General features: G+C 32.8%; 2 protein-coding genes across 2 annotated transcripts in view; one reads left to right on the forward strand and one right to left on the reverse strand.

Annotated features, from left to right (window-relative positions):
- The window catches only part of LOC140433665 (uncharacterized), a 41428-nt gene extending 15728 nt beyond the window's left edge, over positions 1–25700 (reverse strand). Inside the window, exons 1-5 of the mRNA XM_072521644.1 lie at positions 24487–25700; positions 12438–12756; positions 11435–11596; positions 6181–6431; positions 74–282 (exon numbers count right to left, since the gene is read on the reverse strand). Of these exons, the coding sequence (XP_072377745.1) occupies positions 74–282; positions 6181–6431; positions 11435–11596; positions 12438–12756; positions 24487–25528 (1983 nt within the window). The 5' untranslated portion in view covers positions 25529–25700. The remainder of the gene's footprint in view (positions 1–73; positions 283–6180; positions 6432–11434; positions 11597–12437; positions 12757–24486) is intronic.
- Positions 25701–26387: 687 nt separating this feature from the next.
- Positions 26388–26799, forward strand: part of LOC140434491 (m7GpppN-mRNA hydrolase-like) — a 29143-nt gene continuing 28731 nt past the window's right edge. Inside the window, exon 1 of the mRNA XM_072522795.1 lies at positions 26388–26605. Within this exon, the coding sequence (XP_072378896.1) occupies positions 26529–26605 (77 nt within the window). The 5' untranslated portion in view covers positions 26388–26528. The remainder of the gene's footprint in view (positions 26606–26799) is intronic.

Here is a 26799-nt window from a genome sequence, read left to right on the forward strand (position 1 = left end):
TGTTTATTCAATATACATAGATAATACAATAAATATAAAATGGAACATTTTATATTTACAAAACAAAACTCACCTGGAGACCTGTCGAGATTTCACCGACAGTACGAGCGTAGGCCAAGTCAGCAACATTAGGAGTCGAATCCAGAAATTTGGTATATTCCGGATGGTAATGTTTGACGTGCATTTGCGCCAAATTTTCTCGTCTGAAATTCTTGCCACACCCTTCTATTGGGCATTTATAAGCGCTGTCTTCGAAAAGGATCTTTAAACAATTGGCGTTACCTAGAAAAATGTATTATTTAGTTATCTGTTGATAAAGTACAATCTGTGATAATGCAAAATAAAAAAATTCACAATATGTTAGAGATAATCGAAATATTGCCAATAATTTCGTTAGTGAAATGTTGTGAGTTCAAATATGTGGATTTTGGAACATTTTTAACTGGATTTGTAATTCCAATGACTGAAAAACCGTTGGACAAAGTTGTCTTTCTTTCGAGCAGGAAGAACTATGTTCCCTTTATGTTAAATCCTATAACATCGACCTTGTATCATTATAATTTTACTATAAATGCATTGGTACATGGAAATGGACAAAAAAGAGACCCTGTTCGGGACCGTGACAAATCCTAATGGTTACAGAATGGGGAACAAAGAAATCCAAATATTATGTTATGCAGACGACGCAGCATTAATCGCCGAAACAGAAGATGAGCTCCAAAGATTAACACACATTTTCAATGCAACAGCCAAGAAATACAATATGATAATATACTCCATTCGCTTAGCTCAGGCATATTTTAACAGCTTCATTGTCGGAAACCTACAACACAACAATTCTTACTTCTCAGTATTAATAGCTCAAGTATCCTGCTATTCAGACTTCTTTCTTTAAAAAAAGAGATTATTTTAAATAGTGGAAGTGTATACTAAACCCATCATATTTTGGGTAATGTATATTTAAAAAATATATTTTAGTTGTTATAATTTAACATACCTATTTATTATATGGTGCAGATAAATAAATATTGATTGTCGGTAATTCGCAAAGTTCTATTTTATTTACTATTTAGTTTGTTTACTATTAATATTGGCTATGAGTACGTGTGCTGTGGGTTGTATAGTAATTTCCAGCCACTTTTAGTCTGTCAAAAAGTACTAACTTCGCAAACAAATAATTACTAAATTCACTAGACAGTTCGGACTGGAATAGCGAACCGAATACTCCGACGAATATCAGGGAAAAGTCTGTTGGATAGGGAGAGAAGCAAAAACATAATAAGGGCATGCAATATAGAAGACATGAATGGATTAGTGACAAAACGGGAACAGGAGTGGAACCAATACATTAGTAGAATGGCAGAGGATATGATAGTACGATAGCATGAGAATAAGTCACCAAATGGACGAAGAAGAATTGGCAGACCAAGAAAAAGATAGTGCGATAATTTAAACAATTTAGGAGACTAATATTGAAGAAGAAACAGGTTTTAAAGCCTACATACAAGAAGGAAGACGAAGAAGAACAATTTAGTGTAAAAAATGCAATTTTTTCGATTTTTTCCTTACCACCAAAGCTTAATATTTGAGGTAAAATTACAAAACTTTATCTTTTCATACATAAAAAAGCTGTAAAATGGTGATTTCTAAAAGTTGTAAAAATCCATGTCCAATGCCTGTAGCTTCTTCTCTGTTTGTTTGTTTATCTGCCAAGTTTCGCTTCGCCAAATACTACCCTTTTAAAGCAATGAAGAGTTGTTTTTTTTTTTAGATTTTTTTTGACCACATGATGGAGTTTATTGCACTAATTACTTTATTTTATTAATCTTTCCCTTATTTCGTATTCCGTTCGTCCACTTTGATAACTATTTGCCTCGGGATAGATTTATTCGAAACATAGAGAGACAGTTTATCCATTTTCCACGATAAGACTGTCATTTTTTCGTACACACAAATATTTAGCTTTTAAAAAACTTTACAGTGAAGTAAAAAGTTTTAACGTAATTGGTATATTTATTTGATAAAAAAGCTACAATTTAAAAATTTACAGTAGTTCAAAACGTTTTCGGATCTATCAGGCCATCATCAGTGAACTTATTAAGAGTAATTGCTTAATAACCCCATCAAAAAACAATAAATTTGTAGAAATTACATTTTAAATGTTTAAAATTGTAAAATAAAATAACACAATGTCGATGATGAAATATTTAAAATATTTACTTTTGGTATCCCCATGGCAGAACAAGATCTTCTCCATAATTGTATTCATTTCAATATATTTTAAAGAGTGTTAAGGGTGGAAAGCAGCCCTGTATTAAGCCTTTATTTACCATAAAACCCTTGAAATCGCATTGGTAACTTTTATATTTGACTGCAGATCATGGTAAAATCGTTGAGTGGCAGTAAAAAGTGTTATATTGATTACAGTGTTTTCTAGAACACAACTTATACAAAAGTACAGTGCCATATGTCTTTGTTAAATAACCGAGAGGCAGATAAATTTGTCTATCTCTGGCCATTTTTTTTTCTCATAAAGATGTGGTCTACAACAGAGCGTCCAGTAGGGAAACCTGCTTGTTGTTCTACTGTTAGAGATTCGTGTTCTTCTTCAACTACAGATTTTAAAATTTTCCCAAACAATTTACTAAGGGTGCTGGTTACGGTGATACATTACTAGTTTTTGCACTCCTCTTTGTAGCTTTCTTTGCGGATAGGCATTGTTCAGGCTTCTTTCCATTTTTCTGGAATATCTTCTCCATTTAGATATCTATTGAAGAGTTCTGTTCCACGAATCTCCGAACATTTCTTCTGGTTCGCTAGGTCTTTTATTTTTCATGGATTTAATTTGTTTTTCTGCTAGTTCTTCATTATACTCACTACTGGGCCTGCACATTAAAGCTTCTAAGTGACTGATTTATATATTCAAACTCTTTTTGTTCTTTAGTTCTTCCGAGTATTGTTCTTTCCATTGGTCTATGTTAATGATCTGGATAATTATTTTGTTTGTGTCATTTTTCCTCAGATTTTTAATAAATTTCCATGCTTCATGAGAATCTACTTCCACCCAGATGAGATTCCACCTCTTTGCATCTCGGTCTCAGTTATCGCTTTTGTAAGCGGTTGTTATATTTCTGTATTTTGTTTGTTCTTATAGTATTTGTTTTTGTGCTAAGCCATTTGTGGTATGCATGCTGTTTTTTTTTCTTTGAGTTTATCGTACCATACTAGGATGGTTTTTCTTAGGATTTCCTTGTTAATTTTCCTTGCCTAAAGCTTCAAAGGATACTTTTTTTATCGATTCCATATAATTTCTCTATATAGTGCGCCCGTATCTTGGTTTATCGATACGTTTGTATCTTATTTCTTTCTCTGTTTCTTATTTTTTTTTACCGTTAATAGGCGAGTTGTTTTATAATAGAATGGAACTTCAGTTCAGGCTTTTACCAAATGATGATCAAATCCACATTATATGCCTCTGAAGACTCCACTGTCTTATACAAAGACTTATATATGACTTGAAATTAGATTTTTTATTATAACGTAATCTATTATTGGTCTTTGTTCTTTCGCCACCAAGAGGTGCCATGTGTTTGTGTGTATATCTTTACGTGGGAAGAAGCCGTTTAAGGTTTTTTTAAGTCAAATTATCTACATATGTTTATTAATTTTTTTCCACTTTCATTAGATACATACTGGTCATGGTTGCCTATTGTTGAATCAGTTTGACGTCTTCCTGTTCTTGTGCTTAAGTGGCCCTACAATAGCATCCATTGTTGGCTACCTATTTTGAGGAGAACTTCGACGAGTTGTTAGTAGAACTCATCTTTAATCTGTATTAGTGAGTTATCAGTAGGTGCTTAAACACCCACTACTGTACATATATTGTATATTATACATATACAATGTTCTTTTCTTCTTCTTGTAGTTCCTTCTCCTATCGGAGGTTGGCTATCATCACAGCTATCCGTACCTTCTTGGCGGTTGCTCTAAAAAGATCTACTGAGCTGCAACTATACCACTCTCTTAGTTTTCTCAGCCAGGAAATTCTTCGTCTTCCTATGGATCTTTTACCCTTGATTTTACAAAATGTTCTTTTATTTAGATATACAAAGTCTTTATCACTATAGAGATAGGGAAATCAATGTGTTAGAGAGAGAAGGATCTTTTAGTGAGTAAGAATGAAAAAGATATATGACGTCGAAGGAATCTCCTCTACCGTAATTCAACTATTGTCCGCTAGGTGGCGCTATTTTTAAATTAAAATATTAAATAAATTATTATAAAAATAAAATAACTAAAACAAATAAAGATTGTAGATATGTAGTGCCTAAGAACGCTCTTCTTCTTTTTGTCAACTGTCTTTTCTTCTTCTCATTCTTTCCGCAACTGCCAATTCTTCTTCTTTTTCCGTGGAGTCATGGACAATAAAGATTGTACGTATGTAGTGCCTAAACGGCTTAACGTAGAGAGATATGGGAGGTATCATGTGACAAGTCGGCATCAGTAATTCGCCATTTTTACTTCAAATTAAATTTATAAAATATTTTTGTAGTTTAACTATTATTCAAATTAATTTAATTATAAATTTTAGGTCATAATGTATGAGGGAACGTTGGAAAGGAGCAAAGCCAAGAGGTACAATCATGTATAAGAATTAAACAAAGCGATGAACCATAAAGACCTTAGATAGGTAGTGCCTAAACAACGTACCTGGATGTGCAAGATATCATGTGATAGGGCTAAATAAATAGATTTAGATACTATAGAAAAATTAAACATAACATCATGCCATAAAGGCTTTAGATATGTACCTACACGCTTATTGGTCCGATCGTAATGTATGATGGGTCGTTCGAAAGGAGAGAAAGAGAGAGGCATAATCGTATAAAACAATTAAACATAGCAATGAACCATAAAGACCTTAGGTATGTAGTACCTATACGACTCAAAATAGAGGGATGTGCGACGTATCATGTGATAGGGTCTAACGAATAGAATTGATTGATATAGAAAAATCTACCATAATATTATGCGATAAAGGCATTGAATATGTATATAACGAATATATCTAGATAGAAAAATAGATTAACTATATGACAAATCTTGAATTATTTACTTAAATTTGGAATCTGGCTCAGTACCAAATAAACAACTGATCGAATCCTAACACGCAACATAGCAAATGAATGGGGAGGATGTAACAGGATAAATAACAAATAAGGCGACTATCAAAATGACACTACATCCGTGTTTCAACTACCATTCCAAAGGTCACAAGCTAACGTACGTACACAAGCGTTAATATTGTAAATCGAAATTCATATTTACAAAATGTTCTTTTATTTATCATTAATTAACAACAAAAACACAAAAACTTGTTACAAACAGTTTTGTTTGTTGCAGATAAGAGTTAGCTAGTGTTGGGTTGTGAGACTTAAACGAATCAAATTCTCAACATTTTTTGTAACATGATGTAAAGTTTAAATATAATTTTGTTGTTAAAAGAATGATGTGTTTCTTTTTTTTTGCATATCATCTTTGGATTATAACATATTTATTTTGTATACGCAAATTATAAAAGGTATGCATATAAAGATGAAAAGTACAGTTAAGCATATCTCAATATACCCCACGAGATAAACAAACATTTTTAAAATTGAGATAGAAACTATTTTACTACACCAAACTTAACTTTATTTTTTATTTTGTTGCATTCTAAAAGTATCAATTTATATATTATACAAATTATGAATTGGTTAGATATATTTAAGTAACTTGCTTTAGATTTAACTATCATGCTCTCTTGGTGGCAAATTTTTGATAAAATGGATCCAGTAATTATCAATTTAATACTTGAACCAACCAAAAATTCACATAAATGTGAATTTTTTATATTTAATGTAAAATATATAACTTGATTGCCAGTCATCAAACAGAATAAAATGACATGGTTTATGACAATAGTAATAATTATAAATTATTTACAATTGTGAGCTCATTTAATATTTCATTATTGAGTGTCTCTGATCCCAGTAACAACGATTGGTGTTAAACTAACATTATTTACATATACTTAAAAAATAACAATCTTACGATGTTGGTGTGTTAACTAATTGGAGGAAAGTGTGCGTATGGAATTTATATCAACCCAAAAATAACGTAAAAATAAAAAAGTCTTACTTTCTTCTTTAACAGGTTCTTCTGGTGGTTCTGGTTCGGGTTCTTTTGGTATTGGAACGGGTGTTGGTTCTTTGGGTTCTTTCTCTGGAGATTTTGGTACAGGTTTGACTGGGGACGATAAAAGAGGAATTTTCCGTTTTCTTCTTAACACCAAGGAAAAGTCAAACAACTGTTGATTGACACCTTCAGTAGGATGTTCTTCCAAATATTTCACTATTTCTGTTTTTGATCTAAATTTCTTATTCTCGGGACTAGAAAGATCAATTAAATTTAAAATACTAGTAAGTTTTAACGTTTTAACGGTTTCGTTAATCTAAGGTTTTAACACTTTACATAAATGAAAAAAATATTTATTTGCACAAAAAGGTAATTCAAAATTGTTAAAATAAATTGTTACTTCATTTTAAATTTTTTTACTAAATCTGGCGACTACCATTCAGTAATGAATTCAACCAATTAACCAATTAGTATCATACCCAATATGACTGAATAATTGGTACAGAAGAGTACCCTTTAAGTCTAAGAGAAGCAAGAATTGCTTAAGCTAATAAGCTAGTATACGAACAGTTACTACAGAAAGAAGCTGTCATTTTAGATTTGCAAATGACATCGTCCTTATAGCCGATCGTATGGATGATACAATAATAATGTTTGAAAAATTATATCACGCTTGCTTGGAAGTCAGACTAAAGATTAATATGAACAGGACACAAAAAATGACTAATCTGCTGCTAAATCGAAATATTGCTGTTGATGGAAGGGTTATTGTGCAGACTACATCGTAGAAGTACCTAGGACATGAAATTCGGTTGGGCAGAGATAACCAGAGATTTGAGCTTCCACGTCGCATAGGATAAGCCTGGGCAGCGTTTAGTAAATTAAACTATGTATTTAAATCGGATGCCTCAAAAGGAAAATCTTTGACCAATGTGTGTTACCTGTACTCACTTATGGAGCTGAAACATTAACACTCACAAAAAAGGTAGTTAATAAGATTCGCGTGACTCCGATGGCTATGGAGCGCCAGATGTTGGGTGTCTCTCTGAGAGACCGAATCCCAAAAGAAGAAATACGTCGTAGAACAAAAACAACAGACGCTATTGAAAAAATCGCGTCGCTAAAAGAGAATTGGGCAGGACACGTCGCCAGATTATCAGACAACCGATGGACAAAACGTATTTTAGAGTGGAGACCAAGGCAAGAAGCAATACGGAGCAGAGGACACCCACCAACTAGATCGACTGACGACCTGAAGCGTGTTAGCAATAACTGGATGCAAGCCGCACAAGACAGAGACAGATGGAAGGAGCTGAGGGAGACCTATGTCCAGCAGTGAACGCATACAGGTTGATGATGATGATGATGATGATGACACTATTTTATGCTTAGCCTTAGCTCGATACAATATCTCACGAAGATTGGAAATAATCGCATTATTAGATTGCAAAATGTTAAATTGGTAGAACTAAATACTAGAATTAAATTGGTAGAATTGAAAGGTAAAAGTTTACTAAGACTGCAGCAGATGATAGAAGAAAAATGTGTGACCATGTTATAAAAGCAAATCACGTCTTGGCAAATTCTCGTTTTTGAAGGTCTCGTTCAATGTGAATTGGAAATAAAAATCACTTGAATTATTATACCTTTCGCAGAAATTAATCCACTTATGGGCTATAACTTATAATTCATTTAAGAGATTATTCTAGTGACGACATCGACTGAATACACTTGCTTTAATCGGCACTCTCAACGTTAATGTTCTGCATGAGGAGAATTAATCGGTAAGACATAAGAAACGAATGAGATGAACTTATGAGTAATTTTATTGAAGAAAACCACTGCATGTATTGAACACATTCTTTAAACTTTCACCAGGATGCCTGTAAAGAGACATGGCATGGAGGCTACAGACTTTCCCAAAAAAGACTAGTACAAAACAGTGCACATATTATCGTACTATTAGTCTGATAAGCCAATTGCTTGAACTTGCTTGACCTAACCTAAAGGTAAGGATATAGAATATACAATAAATTTGAAAATTCGGTGGAAAGAACATAATTTGCATTTAAAGATGCATTGGGCACGAGAGAAGCCATTATTTGTGTACAGGTAATTTTTCAAATACATATATAAATGTTGGCATCCATGCTTGTTTCATAAATTATTATAAAGTCTGCGAAAGTGTATATCACAAGTTGGCAGAAATTGTTAAAAAAATTGGCCTAAATGAAAAACACCTATATAACAACTATAATGGGGTCAGAAAACAAGTATAAAAATAGAAGGAGAGGAAGATGAGCTCAAAATAAGTAAAGGGGTTAGACCAGATGCACATTGTCCCCACTGTTGTCTAATCTATATTCCGAAAACATACTTATTGAAGCTCTAGTTGATATAGATAAAGGTATAGGTATGGACTCTGACTCAATACAAAAAAGATAAAATGTATGTCCATGAGCAAGCAAATTCTTTGAAGATCAGATGTAGAATAGGGGGAGCAAGATCGTAAGTTCACTAAGCAAGATCGTAAGTTCACTACCTTAAAAGAGAAATTTAAGTTCAGTTTTTTAAAAGCTATGTTGTTTCGGTAGTTCTCTACGGTGCTGAAACATGAAGTGTTTTAAATGCATCCACAAAAAAGTAATAATAGCTGAATTCAGACATGCTTTTCATTATTTTATTTTATCTTCATTTGTTTTAAATCCTAAACACCGAGATATTTCTTACACAACTTAACTGATCGGATAATTAAACGCTTTACATTATTTATACCGTAAAACGACTTCCAAAAAATGGTATATCATGAAGACTATTATAAATACTACATAACAATTACCTGAAATGATACAGGGAAAAAATGTTATTAAAAATATAAAATTTAGTTAAAGTAAGGTAAAAATATGGCAGTTCAAACAAATCTAATTTTTTAAATCTCGTTCCATGTTAATATTGAGAGTAAAAATCACGTAAACGGTACCTTATGACGTTAATATCAAAACAAATTCAAACTATGTTCATAATATTTCATAAATGGTTACTGATAGACATTAACATATTAATTATAAAACGTCAAAGAGTTGTCAAAAAATATGTCAGATAATTTGTTGATAAACGTCATTTAGAGTAAAAGGTAATGACGTCACAATTATCAAATTGACGAAGGTGAAGCGTTTCTATAAAAAAAAGAATAAAAACAGAGCGAATCGTTTTGATGCAAACTTTATTAATGGTTCTGTAGATTCACAAGTAGACCAGGGCGGATCTGTTTTGTTTTTCGAAGTCGTAATGAAATAAAATGGCGGCATCTAAATTTTCTATAAGATGCGGCTGGTTAATTTATTTATTTATTTAACCTCCTTTAATACACAAAATGATTGTTATTAAGTAAAACAAGTAAAAAAACACTAAACATCTAAATTAAATTTTAAGACAACAACTTTTGCAGACTAGAAATTTGTTTCAAAAGCAACTTTTATTTGTTTCACAGAAGAATTTAAAAAGTCTATATCACAGTTAATAATTATCACTTGGTTACATTCTTCTAACATCTTATTTATGGGAGAACAATCAGTCTTATTAGTTGAGAACAGTCGTTTGTTATTAATTCTTAGATGTATTTTTGGAACATTAAATTTAATATTATTTATAAAAAAGCAATCTTTATATTTAATGTGATTTACAACATAGTAAATAAAAAGGGCTGAATGAAAATTTCTTCTCTTATCCAGTCGCTGAACTTTAAAACAAGTTAACATAGCATTATAGGAAAGATATCTAACTTTCTGACATAAAGAAACCTCAAGAATCGTTTTTGAACCTTTTCAATCAGATCAAAATTGAAGTCGGTTTGTGGTGCCCATATAATAGAGGCATACTCCAAGTGAGGTCTTACCAGTGCATTGTATAATATCAGAGTTTCAAATCTTTTAAAAAATTTTGAATTACGAATTATGAAGCCAAGAGTTCTGTATGCCTTTCCAATGATGATCCGATAATGTTCATTAAATCTCAAATTTTGCTGGAACATTACTCCAAGATCTTTGCAAGTGTTCTTTCTTCCAAGTACACTGCTAGAAATTTTGTATTGGTTCTCCATGAATCGTGTTTTTCGAGTGATAGTAAAAACATGACATTTAGAAGTGTTTAGAAACCTTTTGTTACCATCGAACCATTGACTTACTGAGTTCAGATCACATTGCAGCATCTCAGAGCCCTGCAGAGTTGAAATTTCTCGAAAAATCTTAAAATCATCTGCAAATAGCAGACTTGTCGATAACTTCACACAGTGAGGTAAATCGTTAATAAATATAGCGAACAGAAGAGGACCCAAGTTGCTACCTTGTGGTACACCTGATGTCGACATAAATGGCTTAGATAAACTGTTCCCCACTTTAACTTGATTTAACCTACCAGAAAGATATGACCTTATAAACGTACATGCTTCTGAATCAAAACCAAATTTGCTTAGCAGTCTTGGTATAAAAAACGAAAGAGGTTTTAAAACAACAATTGGAAAAAAAATAAAATATAGACTGCTTAAAAAATTGAGATCCGTTTGGACCCCGCTTGGATATTTTTTTAACCCTCCCGCAGACGGGTGAGGCCTGACAGGCCCAACGCTCGCTTTAAACGTAAAATATTTAGGTATATTTACAAAGGTGTGTAGGAGAACGAAGTATTGCCCAGTCGCTACAATGCCACGATCTATCAAAATACAAAGGCTGCGATGGCTATACTATGTAGAGAAAATGAATTAGATCTACAAAACACTATATAACCAAGAAGCGGTTGGAAGGAGAGGTGTAGATACGTCAAGGGCAAGATTTAAAGACCAAGTGGAGAAAAACCTAAAATCATTAAGACTGCGAAATTTGAAATTACCATTATTGGTAATATGGTATAGTGAGTCCTAAAATGTTCCAGAATGAGTTTCAATTCCATCCTAATATTTACCTTTGTTTACCAGTTTTGCATTCTTAATGTACTTAGGTTTCACTCCACTTGGTTTTTATATATTGCTCTGGGCATACTTCCTTTTCTTCTTTCCGTCCATTACAGTAATCAGTAAGATCATAAAGATTGTATGTCATTATTTTGTAAGCCCAGTTTAGAAGACTAATTCTCCTGTATTTGTCGCTAATGTTTGTTCTCCTTTTCTGTGAATAGCTACAATTATACCTAGATTCCAGAACTCTGGTAGTTTAATATGATTGTGTTAATTTAGGTCATTAACTCTAAATAAAGTAAAACATACCTGACAATGACAGTATCCCATTTTCCAGGAAAACCTTTCTTTTTCAAAATATGCTTGTTCCATCCTTCTGGAAGACGAGGATCTGGTACAATGTAGGATGTTTTTAAGCCGTCTTGCGTTTTAAGGGTGGATTCTATACCGACTGGCTTTCCCTTGTACCAACTAAAACAAAATTCAATGAAAACGAACAGGTATCATCAAAAATAGATTTATTACTTATATGTATAAATACAAAATACTATCCATGAATAAATATTTGAAAGCTTAAATGTATGAATTCACACTAAGACACAATTTACTGTTAATGTGTAGAAATAAAATACACCTATTTCTTCTAGATCAGAGCTGAATTACAGATGAAATTTAAATTTTTTATGGCACATATTTTGAGTGCTTAACCGATTTAACACTAATGGTGCGAAAATGCACCAGTTTTTGTAGAATTTTTTATTGACAATAATCACACCTTGCCACAAATAGATATGTACTGGAGCCAGGGCAGAACCAGGATTAGAACGTGACATTTATTAAGAACTGGATGAGTAGAAATAAATTTCGACGCATCAAAAAGTATATTCACGTAAGTGATAACACGGTTTTACACAAAAATGATAAATTTGCAAAATTTTTTCCTTTTTCGACATAATGAATCGAAAATTTCTGAAATTTGGTATTTTCTCATATAATTTATCTATAGACAAGGAAATGGTAGGTACTCTATTTTGGAAGGCACTCTGCAAAAATGTTTATAAAGGGAAAACCTGTGCGTTTTGGGTATAAGTTATGGTGCCTCTGTTCATCTGATAGATACCTATTCCAGTTTATCCCTACGGTGGTACTAGCACAACAAAATCAGATTTAGGCTTGTGTGCTGATGTATTAAAATTACTAAATAGTGTAGAAACATCCTCTACGCACAGGGTATTTTTTATGAATATGAAAATATGAATATGAAATATGAAAATAAATAAGCATGAATATAGAAAAACATTTAAAAAATAACCTTGGTTTCCAGTTTTCAATTTCCTCAGCAGTCAGCTCTCTCGCTGGTAAATTCATTAGACCTTCCTGAGCTTCTTCTGAGAGAGGTAAACTAGCAGCTGAACTCCTCTTCTGTTTATCCTCTGAATTAACAATCCTTCGTCTTTTCTTGAATAGAGCTGCCACATTTAACTTCCGTTTCTTTGTCCTTCTATCCTGTTTGGTAGTTGTTATAGGTTCAAAAAGGGGACTAGATTGAAGATGTCTGCCGAGAGCCTTGGCCATACGATGAGCTTTTAAAACTTTTGGAAAACCATCGTCAAAGATTACCTCATAGGTATCTGAAAAATAAAGAAAACAGTTAATCTCCCTATCCCTCTGCTCTATCTAATAGCATTTAAAAAATTGAATTGCCATTAAAAAAAACTAGAAACCTGTCTAGAAAGGTAAAAACATATTACATTTTTGTGTTTAAAACATCGTAGTATTTTTGTATTTAACACTTTCAATGCAACGTTTAACTTGTCAGTTTTATCGAATATGCAGACAACGCTCTGATGCAACTTCTATACTATCTGTACAATGCACTGTCATTTATACATATTCGTGAATCAGTTTTCAGATAAGGAAACATGATCCGCACGTACTTAACTATACATACTGTTAATAGATGGCAGCCGTTTCTCGGGATTCCCAGAGAAGATATGCAGTATACAGGGTATAAAATAAATGGTTTGATAACATTATTTAGTCTAACGTTTAGATTGTGTTTAGTTAGTCTCTAAATTTACATCATATGTAGAAAACAAGTGTAAATTATATTATTGAAGAATTAAAAAAAATCTCAGTTGAAGAAATGATGCAACTTTGTACAATTCAGATACAGAAAGTTATTTCGAATCAAACTACGATAACTATAAGTATGTATTATATTATATGTACTAATATACAAGTAAAAAAAATAATTATTTTTATCAGTATTCTCTTTTTAGTTAATATTTTAAATGATTCTGAAATTGACACATTAGAAAGTGAATCTAATGTCATTATACAAACGACATGATTTTCAAACTGATTAATTTATCGAATAATACGCCGAGGATAATAATATTGAGTTACCTAATAATGATATCGAAAATACACTAATAGAAACTATTGAAGGTATGAAAAACTTTCTTTTTATTAGATTAAATGGATTATTGATAGATTCTCCTGGCAAATATAACCTTGTGACTGGTTTCGAGTGGATGATTCATTTTTATAAGGATTGTTTTCAATTTCTGTACCTCAGAATAAAAGTGTATTAACAATTTTAATCAAAACGGGGTTATCAATGAAAATGATTGAGAATCAAGTCCCGTTTCATACGAGGTCTGGCTATTAAATAACGATGAAAAAGAGTTTTATTTTATAAATTATTCTACAATCGAATGCTCTCCTTCAATATATCCCCCTCCCTTCGCCACACACCGTTCCATTCGTTTTTTCCATTGGTCAAAGCAATGCTGGAAGTCTTCTTATGTTAGAGCTTTTAGGAGCTCCGCCGTTTTTTGCTTCACCTCTTCCATCGACTCGAACCGGATTCCTTTTAAGGCAGACCTGATCTTCGGAAACAGGAAAAAGTCACAGGGTGCTAAATTAGGCGAGTACGGCGGGTGTTCGAGCACTGGAATGTCTCTAGCGGCTAAATAACGCTTCACAAACAGCGGGTTATGGGTAGGTGCGTTGTCCTGGTGCAAGATCCACGGCTTGTTTTTCCACAACTCCGGCCGTTTTTTACGAACTCGTCCTCGCAGCGTTGCCAAAACTTTCAAATAGTAAGTTTGGTTTACAGTTTAACCCTCTGGAACCCATTCAGTCATCATGATGCCGTTAATGTAAAAAAAACGATTAGCATGGCTTTAAATTTTAATTTCGACATCCTCGCTTTTTTCATTCTTGGCGATGCAGGAGTTTTCCAGTGCATGGATTGTCGCTTAGTTTCAACATCGTATTTGAATATCCAGGTTTCACCGCAAGTGATGATGTTTTCCATTCATTCAGGCTCTTCATGTAACCTCTCAAGAAAATCTAAGCAGATCTGTTGACGAGCTTTTGGTCAGGGGTCAAATTTTTTGGAACCAACTTCGCACAGACTTTCTTCATGTTCAATTCGTCATATTTAATTTTTCTGACAGTTTCTTTATCGGCGTTTACAGTCTTAGCAATCATCCGAATGCTCATACGACGATCTCCGCGCACAATTTCATTTATTTTGGTCACTGTTTGCGGAGTAGAAACAGAGACAGGTCGACCTGGACGTTGGTCATCTTCGGCGCTCTCTCGGCCTTCAGAAAACCGTTTATACCATTCGAAAACACGCGCACGAGATAGAGAATTCTCACCATAGGCCTCTTTCAACAAATTATAGCACTCAGTCAGATTTTTTTTTAATTTAACGAAAAATTTCACATTAATCCGTTGCTCATGTTTTTCGTCACACATTGTTATCGGTATGAAAAAAAAACACGTTCTTTTCTAATCTCTACAGAAAAAATACAACTGCATCGACAAAAACGTGTTTTCGTACTGAAAGAGTAGACACTTCCCGCTTCCCGCTATTCAATGCTGCATTCGTTTTCCACTCTTCCCCTGTAGGACGCCTTCTGCGCGCGCAGTCTCGTTATTTAATAGTCAGACCTCGTATGATACTAAGAGCTAGGTCTACTCGGTAATAATAACAGAGATAGCTATTTTTAAACTATACCAAGTCCTTGTGTCTTATGGGAGAAAAGAATATCAAATTTAGTAGTACAGTCTTTAGTTTGGTATTTTTAGTAATGACGCGAAGTTTTCTTGTAAATTAAAATTAAGTCCATATGTGCGCCTCGGATTAATGCGCAACACTGTGTTAAGTCCATATAACACAATTCAAATAGTTGTCAAAAAAATTGGAAGTTCTTAGTAGTTTTTAACGTGATTTCAAGTATATTTTCATTTATAAAATGAATAGCACATCACAGAGAATAATTTCATTAATGAACAAACGAATATAAAAACGTGCAGGAGAAAATAACATATTTATACTTTAAACATATACTATGATGCGCTTATATTAGATTTGAAACAGAAATTGACGTATGTAAGCGGTACTTAGTTAATAATATTGTTGTCTCACATGTTAGATTTAAATTACTTAGTTGACCAAAACTCTATAGTAATATTTTTTAACAAGGGTATTATGTCCATAACATTAAGCACTTTGGACTTAATACAGTATTTTCCTAAAAGAAATTTGGACTTATCATTCCATCAAAAAATTTATAAACCAGTACTATTTCCTCCTAGCACCAGCTCTGTTGATACAGTCAACAGTAGATGAGAAGATAAATGCAAAACAAATAGGTAAGACAAATAGAGAATTGGAAAATAAATAAACAACAATAAAAAAGTTATTGCTGGGCTAGAACACACATCCAAGGCGAAAATTATATCTGAAAAATTAGTAAAACCACCGTGTAGTTTGATGTGCCGATTAAAATATAATGGGAAAATTTCTGGGCTACAAAAAAAACATAAATGTTGCTTTTTGGAATGCATCCAAACGTCAGTTTATATAACCGCCTATCCAAGTGGTACAAGCGTTTAGAAAAAGATGTAGAACTGGTACAAAAAATGATTCTAGAGCTCACACACGCCAGTATTATTTTGAAAACAATCATTCCATAGTATGTGTGTGTAAAATATTTTTTCTTACCACTCTGCACATTTCTCAAACTTTTGTGACCACTTCTTTGGAGAAAAAACAAGCAGGTGGTATAATTGCTGTGGATAAAAAAGGAAAGCATGGAAACCGTGTTAAGGTACCTGCATTTGTGAAACAAAAACTTCGTGATCACATTATGAAATTTCCTGTTGAAGAATCACGTTATTCGCGAGAGATAGATCGTGCAGAAAATACTTAGGAAGTCACCTTACTATTACAAAAAATATAGATTTTATAAAGCACAGTGCGAAGAAAACAATACAGATGAAAATCTTATTGCCAAGAAATGGTTGTGTAGTCACATTTTTAAGATGGAGTTCAATTACTCCTTCAAGTCTCCAGATATTGATACTTGCGATTAAAGCGACTCATTTTTAGTGAAGCTACGTGAAGAACAGAATTATGTTGAAACATCATTGGCCTGAGTGCAAATATAATTGCATAATCGATGTAATATTCTCAGTCCACATGCTTTAAGACATCAGAGGTAACGCGATCATAGTCTGCTGCTTTGCTTTTTAAGTCTTTTCAGAGCAAACTCGACCTCGGAAAAAAGTATGTCGGGATCATATTCAAAGACTGTGTTGTCGGTCTCTGCGAGATAATGATGTCGCATATGCACTAAAAATAAAATGAGAAAAGATACCGAATACCAGTACCTAGCTTGTCCAAAAAATCCAGGTATCTGCTTAGGAATTTTCTTTCGTGAGTACCAAAAAAATAAAATAGTTTACATGTATTTTTCACCTAGCAATTTATGTTAATTTATTTTTGTAATACTTTTACTTTGATTATAAGCAAATAAAAAAATATATGAAAATATGTTTTCTTTACTGTATTAGTTAAGACGCATATGTATCTTCTTCTTCTTTACATTCCATTTCCGCGACGGAGGTTGGCAATCATCATGGCTATTCTGATCTTAGATGCTGCCGCTCTGAATAGTTCGATTGAAGTGCATCCGTACTATTCCCTCAAGTCACGCAACCATGAGATTCTTTCCTTCCTACACTTCTCTTGTCCTGGATTTTCCCTTGTATAATTAGTTGAAGTATGTTGTATCTTTCATTACGCATAACAGCCCCAGATATTACAGCTGTCGTGTATTGATGGTTTCTAATATTCCCATTATTTTGTTGACTCCCCCATGACTTGTTTGTTACATGCTCGGTCCATGATATCTTCAGGATTCTTCTGTACACCCACAGTTCAAATGCTTCCAACTTTTTAGTAGTCAATACAATAATTCTTTTGCAAAAAGTACCTTTCTCATTTTATTGAAGTTTGTTCGTGCTTTCTCTATTCGAACTTTGATTTCTTTGGAGTAATCGGTTGTGTGATTAATTATTGTGCCAAGATAATTGTTGTTTTCAACTTGTTCTAAAGTTATACCGTTAATTGTCAGGCTTTCATCATTATTTTGGGTTATTGATATCCTCATAAATTTAGTTTTCTTGATGTTTATTGATAATCCATATTCTTTTCCACACTCAACTATCTGGTTCATTAGCTTTTGGAGGTCTTGGAGGTTGTCTGCTATTATGATAGTATTGTCCGCATATCTAACGTTGTTAATTGGTGTTCCATTAACCTTTATTCCTGCTGTTTCTCCCTCAAGAGCTCTTTTCATAATTTCTTCAGGGTATGCATTGAATAGTAGTGGTAACAATACACACTCCTGTCGCACTCCTCTTTTAATTTCGAACTCTTCTGATGTGTGTTCATTAATGCGTATATGTGCCTGCTGTTTATAATATAGATTTGTTATAATTCGAAGGTCATTGTATTGTAATTGTTTTGCTTTGAGGACGTTCATTAGCTCTTTGTGGCGGACTTTATCAAAAGCCTTGTTGTAATCTATGAAACAGACGTACATATCATGGTTCACACCCAAGCACCTCTACGGAATCCATATTGGGTTTCTTCAATATCCATATCAAGTATTTGGTAAATGCGTTTATGGATGATCTTTAAAAACATTTTAAGTGTGTAAGACAGCAGGCTTATGGTGCGGTGGTCGGTGCATTCTCTAGCATTTTTCCTTTTTGGGAGACAAATAAATTTTGAGGTCAACCATTCATTGGGTATGTCACCCGACTGATAAATTTCATTAAATAGCTTTAAGAGGACATCCATGTACTCATTGTCTATTATTTTAAGGATATCAATAGGAAGTTGATCTGGCCCCGGACTTTTTCCGTTTCTGGTGTTCTTTGGTGCATACAATATTTCTTCCTTTGTAATTTCTATACTTGTTTCTCTGTCCTCGAAAGATATGTCTTATAGATTTCCTCTTTCGTCGTCGAAGAGCTCTTCCATATAGTCTTTCCATTGTTTTAGCTTTTCGTCAGTCGTTATCGTAGTATTTCCATTTTTGTCTAAAAGAGTTGTGTTGTGGTTTCTTTTTTGCAGCCCTGCCATTTCTTTAACCTTTTTATGTAGGTTGAATAGGTCGTATTTGTTCTGAAGATCTTTTATCTCTCTTTATTTTTCCTCATAGTAAGTGCCTCTCTTATCATTTTTCTGATTTCATTGTTAATTATTTTGTAATTGTAACTGTCTTTGTTCTTGGCTTGTCTTCTTTGGTCCATACTGCTGAGTATTTCGTCGGTCATCCAGTTGTCTCTTTTGCTTATCGGTTCTTTTAATATCTCTTTGCATGGAACGAGGAGGAAGTTTTTTAATGTTGCCCACTGTTGGTTTATCTCGTAGGTGTTAGTATCTAATTTATCAAAGTTTTCAAAAATTTTCTGTCGGAGTTAATTTTATATCAGCTTCTTTCAGTTTTCTAACATCTAATGACTTTTGGATTTTTTAATACGTTTCAGCTTAAGCGTGATTTCCCTGTTCTTTGTAATTTTCAGTGCATCTTCAATTTGTTGGTAGAATGTTTCTACTTCATCTTCTGTTATATCCGTCGTTGGCGCATATACTTGGATCAAATTTAGTTTTGTGTGTGATGTCCTTATTTGTAGTAGCATCGCTCTTTCTGAAATTGGGACAACACCTTCTATTGTTGTATGTTCTTCGCATACTAATGGAAATTTCTGAAAATATACGGAAGTCGCAAAAGTGCGTCTTGCAAAATTATTTTTTCGAACTCTTACTCCAAAAGCTTGTACTGTCCATATGCTCATAGTACTCTAAAGACGCATCTTTAACTGTTTTGGCTGATATAAATAATGCATCGATGATCCATCCATTTTCTCCATCGTAATGTAAAATAATAATCATCTGCATTTGAACATTCTGTATTATTATTTGTCCCACCCTTTTTCACGGCATCATATGAATTAAACCAGGTATTATTTAAATATACAATGTTTCGTTGCATTTTTCTATAGTCTCGCTATTCTTTTATAGATAAAATTATAAGCTTTGAGAAGTAATCGAAGTGTCGTTACTGAACAAGAAGGAAAGTCTTTTCGAACCAATTCACTTCTAAGGATTTCAATAGTTAAAAAGCATTCTAATTTGCTGGGCATTTTAAGATATATTGAGATACAAGTAATATTAAGTTTAGTTCTTTAGACATACTTAAAGATAACGGATCTTAACTGAATGTGACTCCGGATGTATACAATTTATCGACAATTAATCAATCTTTTTCTTAGTGTGTTCCATTCTTTAAGGACATTGTATCACAACCCATTTTACTTTGTCTGCAACATTTCTGAAGAGTTCTTTCTTTTGTTGTTTTTCCACTCCAACGCTTTCAATTTTTCAACCAGACGTGCATCGTCTTTTTCTCCCACCTTCCCTTGTATAACCAGTCGCATTAAATCATATTTTTCCAAAAGTAAGTCATTATTCATTAGATTTGTATTATTTCATGATCCTGACCCTAAAAATTTAACACAAAGAATGTAATATGTAATATTATCTTTCGCACAAAAATTCCAGAAAACGTCAAAACCATAGAGAAAAGTATTCAAACGAATTGATAACACTTATGTAGATTGGACTACAACATATTATTAGAAAAAAAAAGGTTAAGTATTCTGATAGTATATATTTGAGAGGAGTATTATTATGATCAGAGTTCAAGCGTCTAATTCGAATTTCCACGTCCAAATCAATTTGGTAAATATGAAACACAATCATACTGCTTCTTCATGTTCTTCACATAATAATTATTATTCAAAGGTTATAACCTTATTAGTTTCAATTATGTGGCAATAACCTTTCATTTAAACTTTCAACAGTGCCATATCATCCAAAGAGCAGTGGTTGATAAAAAATTTCGTTATTGCTTAGTATGTATCATCAGGAAGTAATCTATTACAAACGGATGCAAAACGTATTACTAGGAGTAGATGCAAATTTTTATCAAAATAGTTTTATATACAGTTCAATCAATATATTACATCCATGTTGGTATGGGTGTAAATGGAAAACATGATTCATAAAAACTTGTTCAATATCAATTTTATGACTCATAAATATTTATGACTCTCTATACCCAACAAGAGATTAAATAAATCTGTTTACATCCTGTAATTAAACAATTTTATTACCAATTGTTTTGTTTTTTTGTTGGAACAGCAGTAAAGTTCAGCACTTTATTTTCTTATAGTATTGTCAAACCTATCTTTATTATTACAACATTCATATATGAATTGTTTTCTTAAAATATCACCACTTTCTTCAATATTCAATAAAAATTTTATAAAGATTATAGTGCTCTAAAGTAGAATTGAATGGATTTAAGTTATTCTTAAATATTTTCAGAAAAATTAATAACTTGTTCTGTATAGTAGGTTCGGAAACTGTTGGTATAACATGTCTATCTAGAAATTTTTATAAATTGTATGTCTCCTTCAACACCTCTCCTTTCACCTCTCCTTTCACCTCCCTTCTTCAACATCTCAAAACGGGAAACCAACTGGAATGCAATAATTACCGCGGAATAACTCTCCTAAATACAGCATACAAGATATTGTCAAACATTTTGCACGAGAGATTAAAGCCTTATACCGAAACGTTTCTAGGAGAATATCAGGCGTGGACATTCAACCATTAACCAGATCTTTACACTACGACAGATCCTCGAAAAAGCGCAAGTGTTTAACATAGATATGTATCATATTTTTGTCGATTTTAAAGCGGCATATGACAGTGTCTTAAGACCAAGTCTTTACAATGCTATGAATGAGTTAGGAATTCCAAAAAACTCATATGTTTGATAAAAGTGTCAATGGCGAAGATGCTATCAGCAGTAAAAATTCAAAACGACTCGTCAACCGCATTTCATAGGGGGTTAAGGCAGGGAGATGCGCTGGCGTGTGAGCTTTTTAATGTCGCCTTAGAAAAAGTTGTACGAGACGCTAATTTAGATAGCAGGGGAACAATATTTAATAGATCAGTCCAAATTCTAGCATATGCAGACGACGTGGACATTATAACAAGAACCAGGGGGAGAACTGCGGAAATCCTAACCAAGCTAGTAACAGCAGCAGAACGAATGGGGCTACATATAAATCAGAATAAATCCAAATTCATGGCGACTAACACAAACAAGAGCTGGAAACGTTGACGCAGATTTAATCATCAATGATAAAAACTTCGAAGCAGTCAAAGAGTTCATCGGTTAACCCCAATAATAACACATCTGAGGAAATAAAAAGGCGAATAATAATTGCAAACAGGTGTTATCATGGTCTATCAAAGTACTTAACTAGCAAACGTCTGTCTCAAAAAACTAAAAACTCGTATAAGGCTGTATAGAACACTGATAGTCCCTGTTCTGACATATGGATCAGAGGCATGGACGATAACTAAAACAGATGAATCCGCTCTATCGATTTTTGAAAGAAAGGTGCTATGCAAGACATTCGGAGCCGTCTGTGAGAACGGAATATTGAGGCGTAGATATAACTTTGAACTGCAGAATATCTACAAGCATACATTTTATTGGTAAAGATATTACCACTATAATTAAGCGAAACCGCCTGCAGTGGGCAGGACATGTAGCCCGGGCCCCTGAATCCAGCATGATAAAAGAGATTCTAACAGCGCAACCCGTGTTAATGAGAAGATGGGGTAGACCAAAGCTGAGGTAGATGGACGGAGTAACACAAGATGCCGAGAAGATCGGAGTCAGCAACTGGAAAATGCAAGCAAGGGACAGCACAGAATGGCGTAGAAAGCTTGAGAAGATCGAGGCCCTCTAAGGGCTGTAGCACCAAGATGATGATGAAGATAAACAATCTGTAGCTGATAGACATCTTAAAAAGAAAACAAACATTCTAACGAACAGTAAGTTATACTTATCTAATATTTCAAACATTAAAAATTTAGTAAAATGCCAATGTTGTAGTTGTCAGCATAATCAGTACCAATGTTCCAATATTTATCTGGATTTATTAAAGGGTTATCACATTTATTGTCTTATGATAGAAGTTTCCTTACTGTGTGTTTCTCATTTTGAAAACCTCCAGTCACAAAAAAATACCAACAGATTTTGATAAAGTGTATCTTATGCATAGTTGTTAATTGTAAATCCTTATGGCTCATAATAAATTTGGCAAGTTTTGTCATAACTCAAATTTTTTTTTCTAACTTAATAAATTATAGTAAGCTTGGAATTGTAAATACAGAATTACTTTTAAGGCTAGGGCACAAAGGAAGCGATCTGTAGTGGTAGTCAGTGATATCTGACCAAGGCCAACAGGCGATCTACTTGTATGACACAGTATTGCATATCCCTATCACACAAAGGACAAGCTGTTGCAGAGAACTAGTCTATATCGCTTCGTTGGTGACACAGTTGTACAAAATTAAAAATTTATCAGATGATCAGTTAGATAAAATGAGTAAAAAAACTGAATTACTCATTGAAAGAGTGCGAAAATATATGTATTTGTTTGATACTTCCCACAAATATTATAAAAATATGGTAAAGAGTTCAGAAGCATGGAATGAGTTAGCTATAGAACTGAATATTACAAGTATCTTTTTAATTTTATTCAAATAACTTGTTTGTAAAAGTATATTTTTAAAATATAATTATTGTAATATTATAATTATGAGAATATAATATAGTGCATATATAGTATATTGCAATAAAAATAATAAATGAGCTATGAAAACTAGCATGACTTGTTCTCTAAAGAGGGACCAGTATACTGTATTGTTCACAAAGTAATTGGGTTCTATGTGATGTCCCCAGACTGCAGACCGCTATGATGATAGCTGGATCGCTGCCCACCACAACAGATTGTGTCCTGTGTGCGGGAGCCTTTAAAGTAGTGGCTATTTATGTTTATTATTATGTTCATGTTTGTTATTATTATGATTCTCTTCCAAGATCTAATAAAAACAGATGCAATTAATAGGTAACAAAAAATATCATGAATTGCAACAATAATAAGATATATATAAAGTTACTAATCCCTTTGATTCCAAACTGTTTGGAAATATTTCTGTAATCAAATCAAAGTGGTAAATTTGTTAAACTTCTTTGAAACCCTAATTTAGTAAAGTAAAATGTATGTTTTTATTGGACAATTTCTTTTGTCATTATGTGTTTATTAACATTATGTAATTGGAAAATTGTCTTCAGGTGTGTAACAAAGCATTCTGCCTTCTATCTTTCTATCATTGCCTACTAACTTATTTCATTTTTGGTTTTCACATATCAGCAATTAATGCTGCAAGATAACTGCTAATTTATTTGCTTAGTTTATATACTTTCATGGGATAACATTCCCAAAAGTTATTTATATTCTATTTGAAACTTATTTACAGCACACCTCATTTGCATTTTATGCTATATTGTAATTGAAGTTTGTCAAGGTGGTCACATTATTTTTCAAAAAACCTTCTACAAAACAGACAAGAAGGTATCACTATTTAAAAATTGTCAAAAATTCAAAAATTACTTAACTAATTGCCAACTAATGACACAATTGTGACAGTTTAAGGAAATGACCAAATGAAGTAATTATAAAATATGTACTTAGTTGGCCAAAGAGGAAAAATTGATGTCATATGTATTCCTATCACATACAGAAATATGTGCATCAGATGCATAGTGAATATAGATGCAAGTAGAAATGTAAACATTAGTTCTTTTTAAACATATCATGATCAAAAACTAAAAAGTTTGCACCCTTTTAAGGTACAACAAACGGGATACTTAGCCATTGTTTGTCTATAGATGATCTAAAAAAGATCACTTTAAAATTGTATTTTAACAATTGCTTCCTATTTTGAAGTAGAAACATTAATAGAAAATAGTTTTATTTGGCAATTTATGTAATTTTGACAATAGATATTTAAAAAAATGTAATGACACTGACAAATCACTTTTGAAGGTTCTTACCCTTTTCCAGTACTTTAGAAACTGTAGCTGGAAATTTTCTACAGTCACTCCAAGCAGCAAGGCATCTCTCTCCTACAATGTAGGTTTCCACTTCAGCTTCTTTCTTCATAATTGTTTCATTTGCAACAGTGGGAGCAGTATCTGAAGCTGTAGGTATAGTAGGTAAAGTACTGACATTTTCAATTGTACTTATTACTGAAGCTGGGGTTAAAACAGAAGTTTCAGCTTCAGCTGATATTGAACTTTCAACTGGAGTTGTATTTACAATTGAAGATTTGTCAATATCTGATTCCAAACTTGCAAGAGGATTTGTAGTACAACTTAAGTCTATGTTTTGTGCAGGTCTTAATCTAGAACTATTCATGGAAATCCACTCATCATGTTTACTAGGAAAATCAATAAAATGAATTAGAACCTCCTTTTCTTCTTCATCTGTCTCTATTATTTTCGCTGGATACCATTCATTATTAAAATCTAGAGCTTCAACATTTGAATTTATTGCAAAGTTTAAAGTTGCTGGAGTAGATGATGGCGATTGTTTATCAGATTTTATATGTCCTTGTTTTGACATTACTCCAATACTTTCGTCCATCATTTTATTTTCACTTATGTCATTCTCTTGGCTAATATCAGATTTGTCTTCTTGAATCATATTATCTAGTAAAATGTCTTGTTCAGGTTTAATACTGGAGGAAAGTTTCTCCTTAATTTCTGATGTTTTTTCTTTTTTAACTACCTTTTCATTTTTAACTACTGCCTTAATAGCCTCCAACTTTGATTTATCCCATGGAAACACACTAGGCAATACTCCATGTTTAAGCATATATTTTTTACCTTTAAAATTACAAAAATCAGCTCGAAGAAAATGTCTGGAACATACATAGAGTATTTTTATATTCTTTTTATCTTCAGGTATTCTACACAAAGACAACCACTTTGGTCTAACATCCATATGAGGAGGAATCTTATGAAATGTTACTCCTTCATCCTTGGAACGATTTGAAGCAGACGGGCAACCTTTTACGTTACATTTACGCCCCATTTTACCAACAGTTACACTCTTATACCTACAATCGCGACAAATTAAACTGTATCGAACTCCGAAAAAAAGTAATATTTGTGTATCTAATTAAATTAAACTGTATCAAACTCCGAAAAAAGCAATATTTGTATATCTAATTAAATTAGTTGTCATTTACTGACAATGACTTTTGACATGGCATATGACATCCCATACATGTAACACGTTTTATGGTAGGCGGTGTGGTAAGGACACAGAATAATAAACAATCAGAATGCCCACTCTGCTTGTCAAGATAAGTACGCGCATCTCGTTCGGACAGACGGAATCAGCCATGTTTTAAACGGAACCAGTGCTGTACAGTGAAATTGTATCTGTTAATTAACCCGGTTTAATTTATTTACGGCAATCATAGACATAATATGCACTATTTTATTCGTACTTTTAGTTGAAGAATAGATTAAATTATTTCAAATTAACTAAATTATTAAACTAAACACAGTTCTGTCGTAGCTTATCACAAATTTCTCAATTCGAGTCTATGTTTCCGTTTAAAATATGGCGATCGCGTGCTGACCACAAGTACTGACATGCTTCATGCTTCAAAAGTGGCATCTGAGAGTGGGCATTCTGATTGTTATTTATTCTGTGCTAAGGACATTGTAACCTTTAAATTATATGTGTATAGATGTAAGGTGCCGCGATGGCAAATACAGAAAAAGAATAATTTAATAAACGTAAATGGATTTTCTACAAATTTATTATCTAACCATTTTTTTAATATCTTGTTATGTATCTCATATTATGATTGGTTGCACTAAAGTTATGACAAGTGACAGAATATGAGTTCTATGATTTCTACTACAATTTTCCTGTTCCGTTCCAGTTCTCATAACACAACAAAATGTATAACGTATATAAAGAAAGCGAAACGCAAAAGCCTTTTTTCATGTATTTCACGTAATATTTTGTGTTTATTTTAATATATTGTGAATGATTTTAACATTGTGATACTAAAATAATGGGTGAAACAGAAAACGTGGAATTGAGAACCGTAAAACATTCTATTCCAATTGATATTCTCAATGACCTTTTAACGTAAGTTAGTGCTTTTTATATTAAAAAAAACTGCTAATACCCAAATGTTAAAATAGTTTTCGTGATACTAGTATGTATTGTAACAGAATTTATCACTAATGCTAATAAAACATTTTATAAAACTAATGTAACATAATTACAATAGAAACATCTTGTACGCAAATGAAATCTCTTTTCTATTTATAGAACCAGTT

The sequence above is a fragment of the Diabrotica undecimpunctata genome, chromosome 2, assembly GCF_040954645.1.
Source record: "Diabrotica undecimpunctata isolate CICGRU chromosome 2, icDiaUnde3, whole genome shotgun sequence".
NCBI classification, from domain to species: Eukaryota; Metazoa; Arthropoda; class Insecta; order Coleoptera; family Chrysomelidae; genus Diabrotica; species Diabrotica undecimpunctata.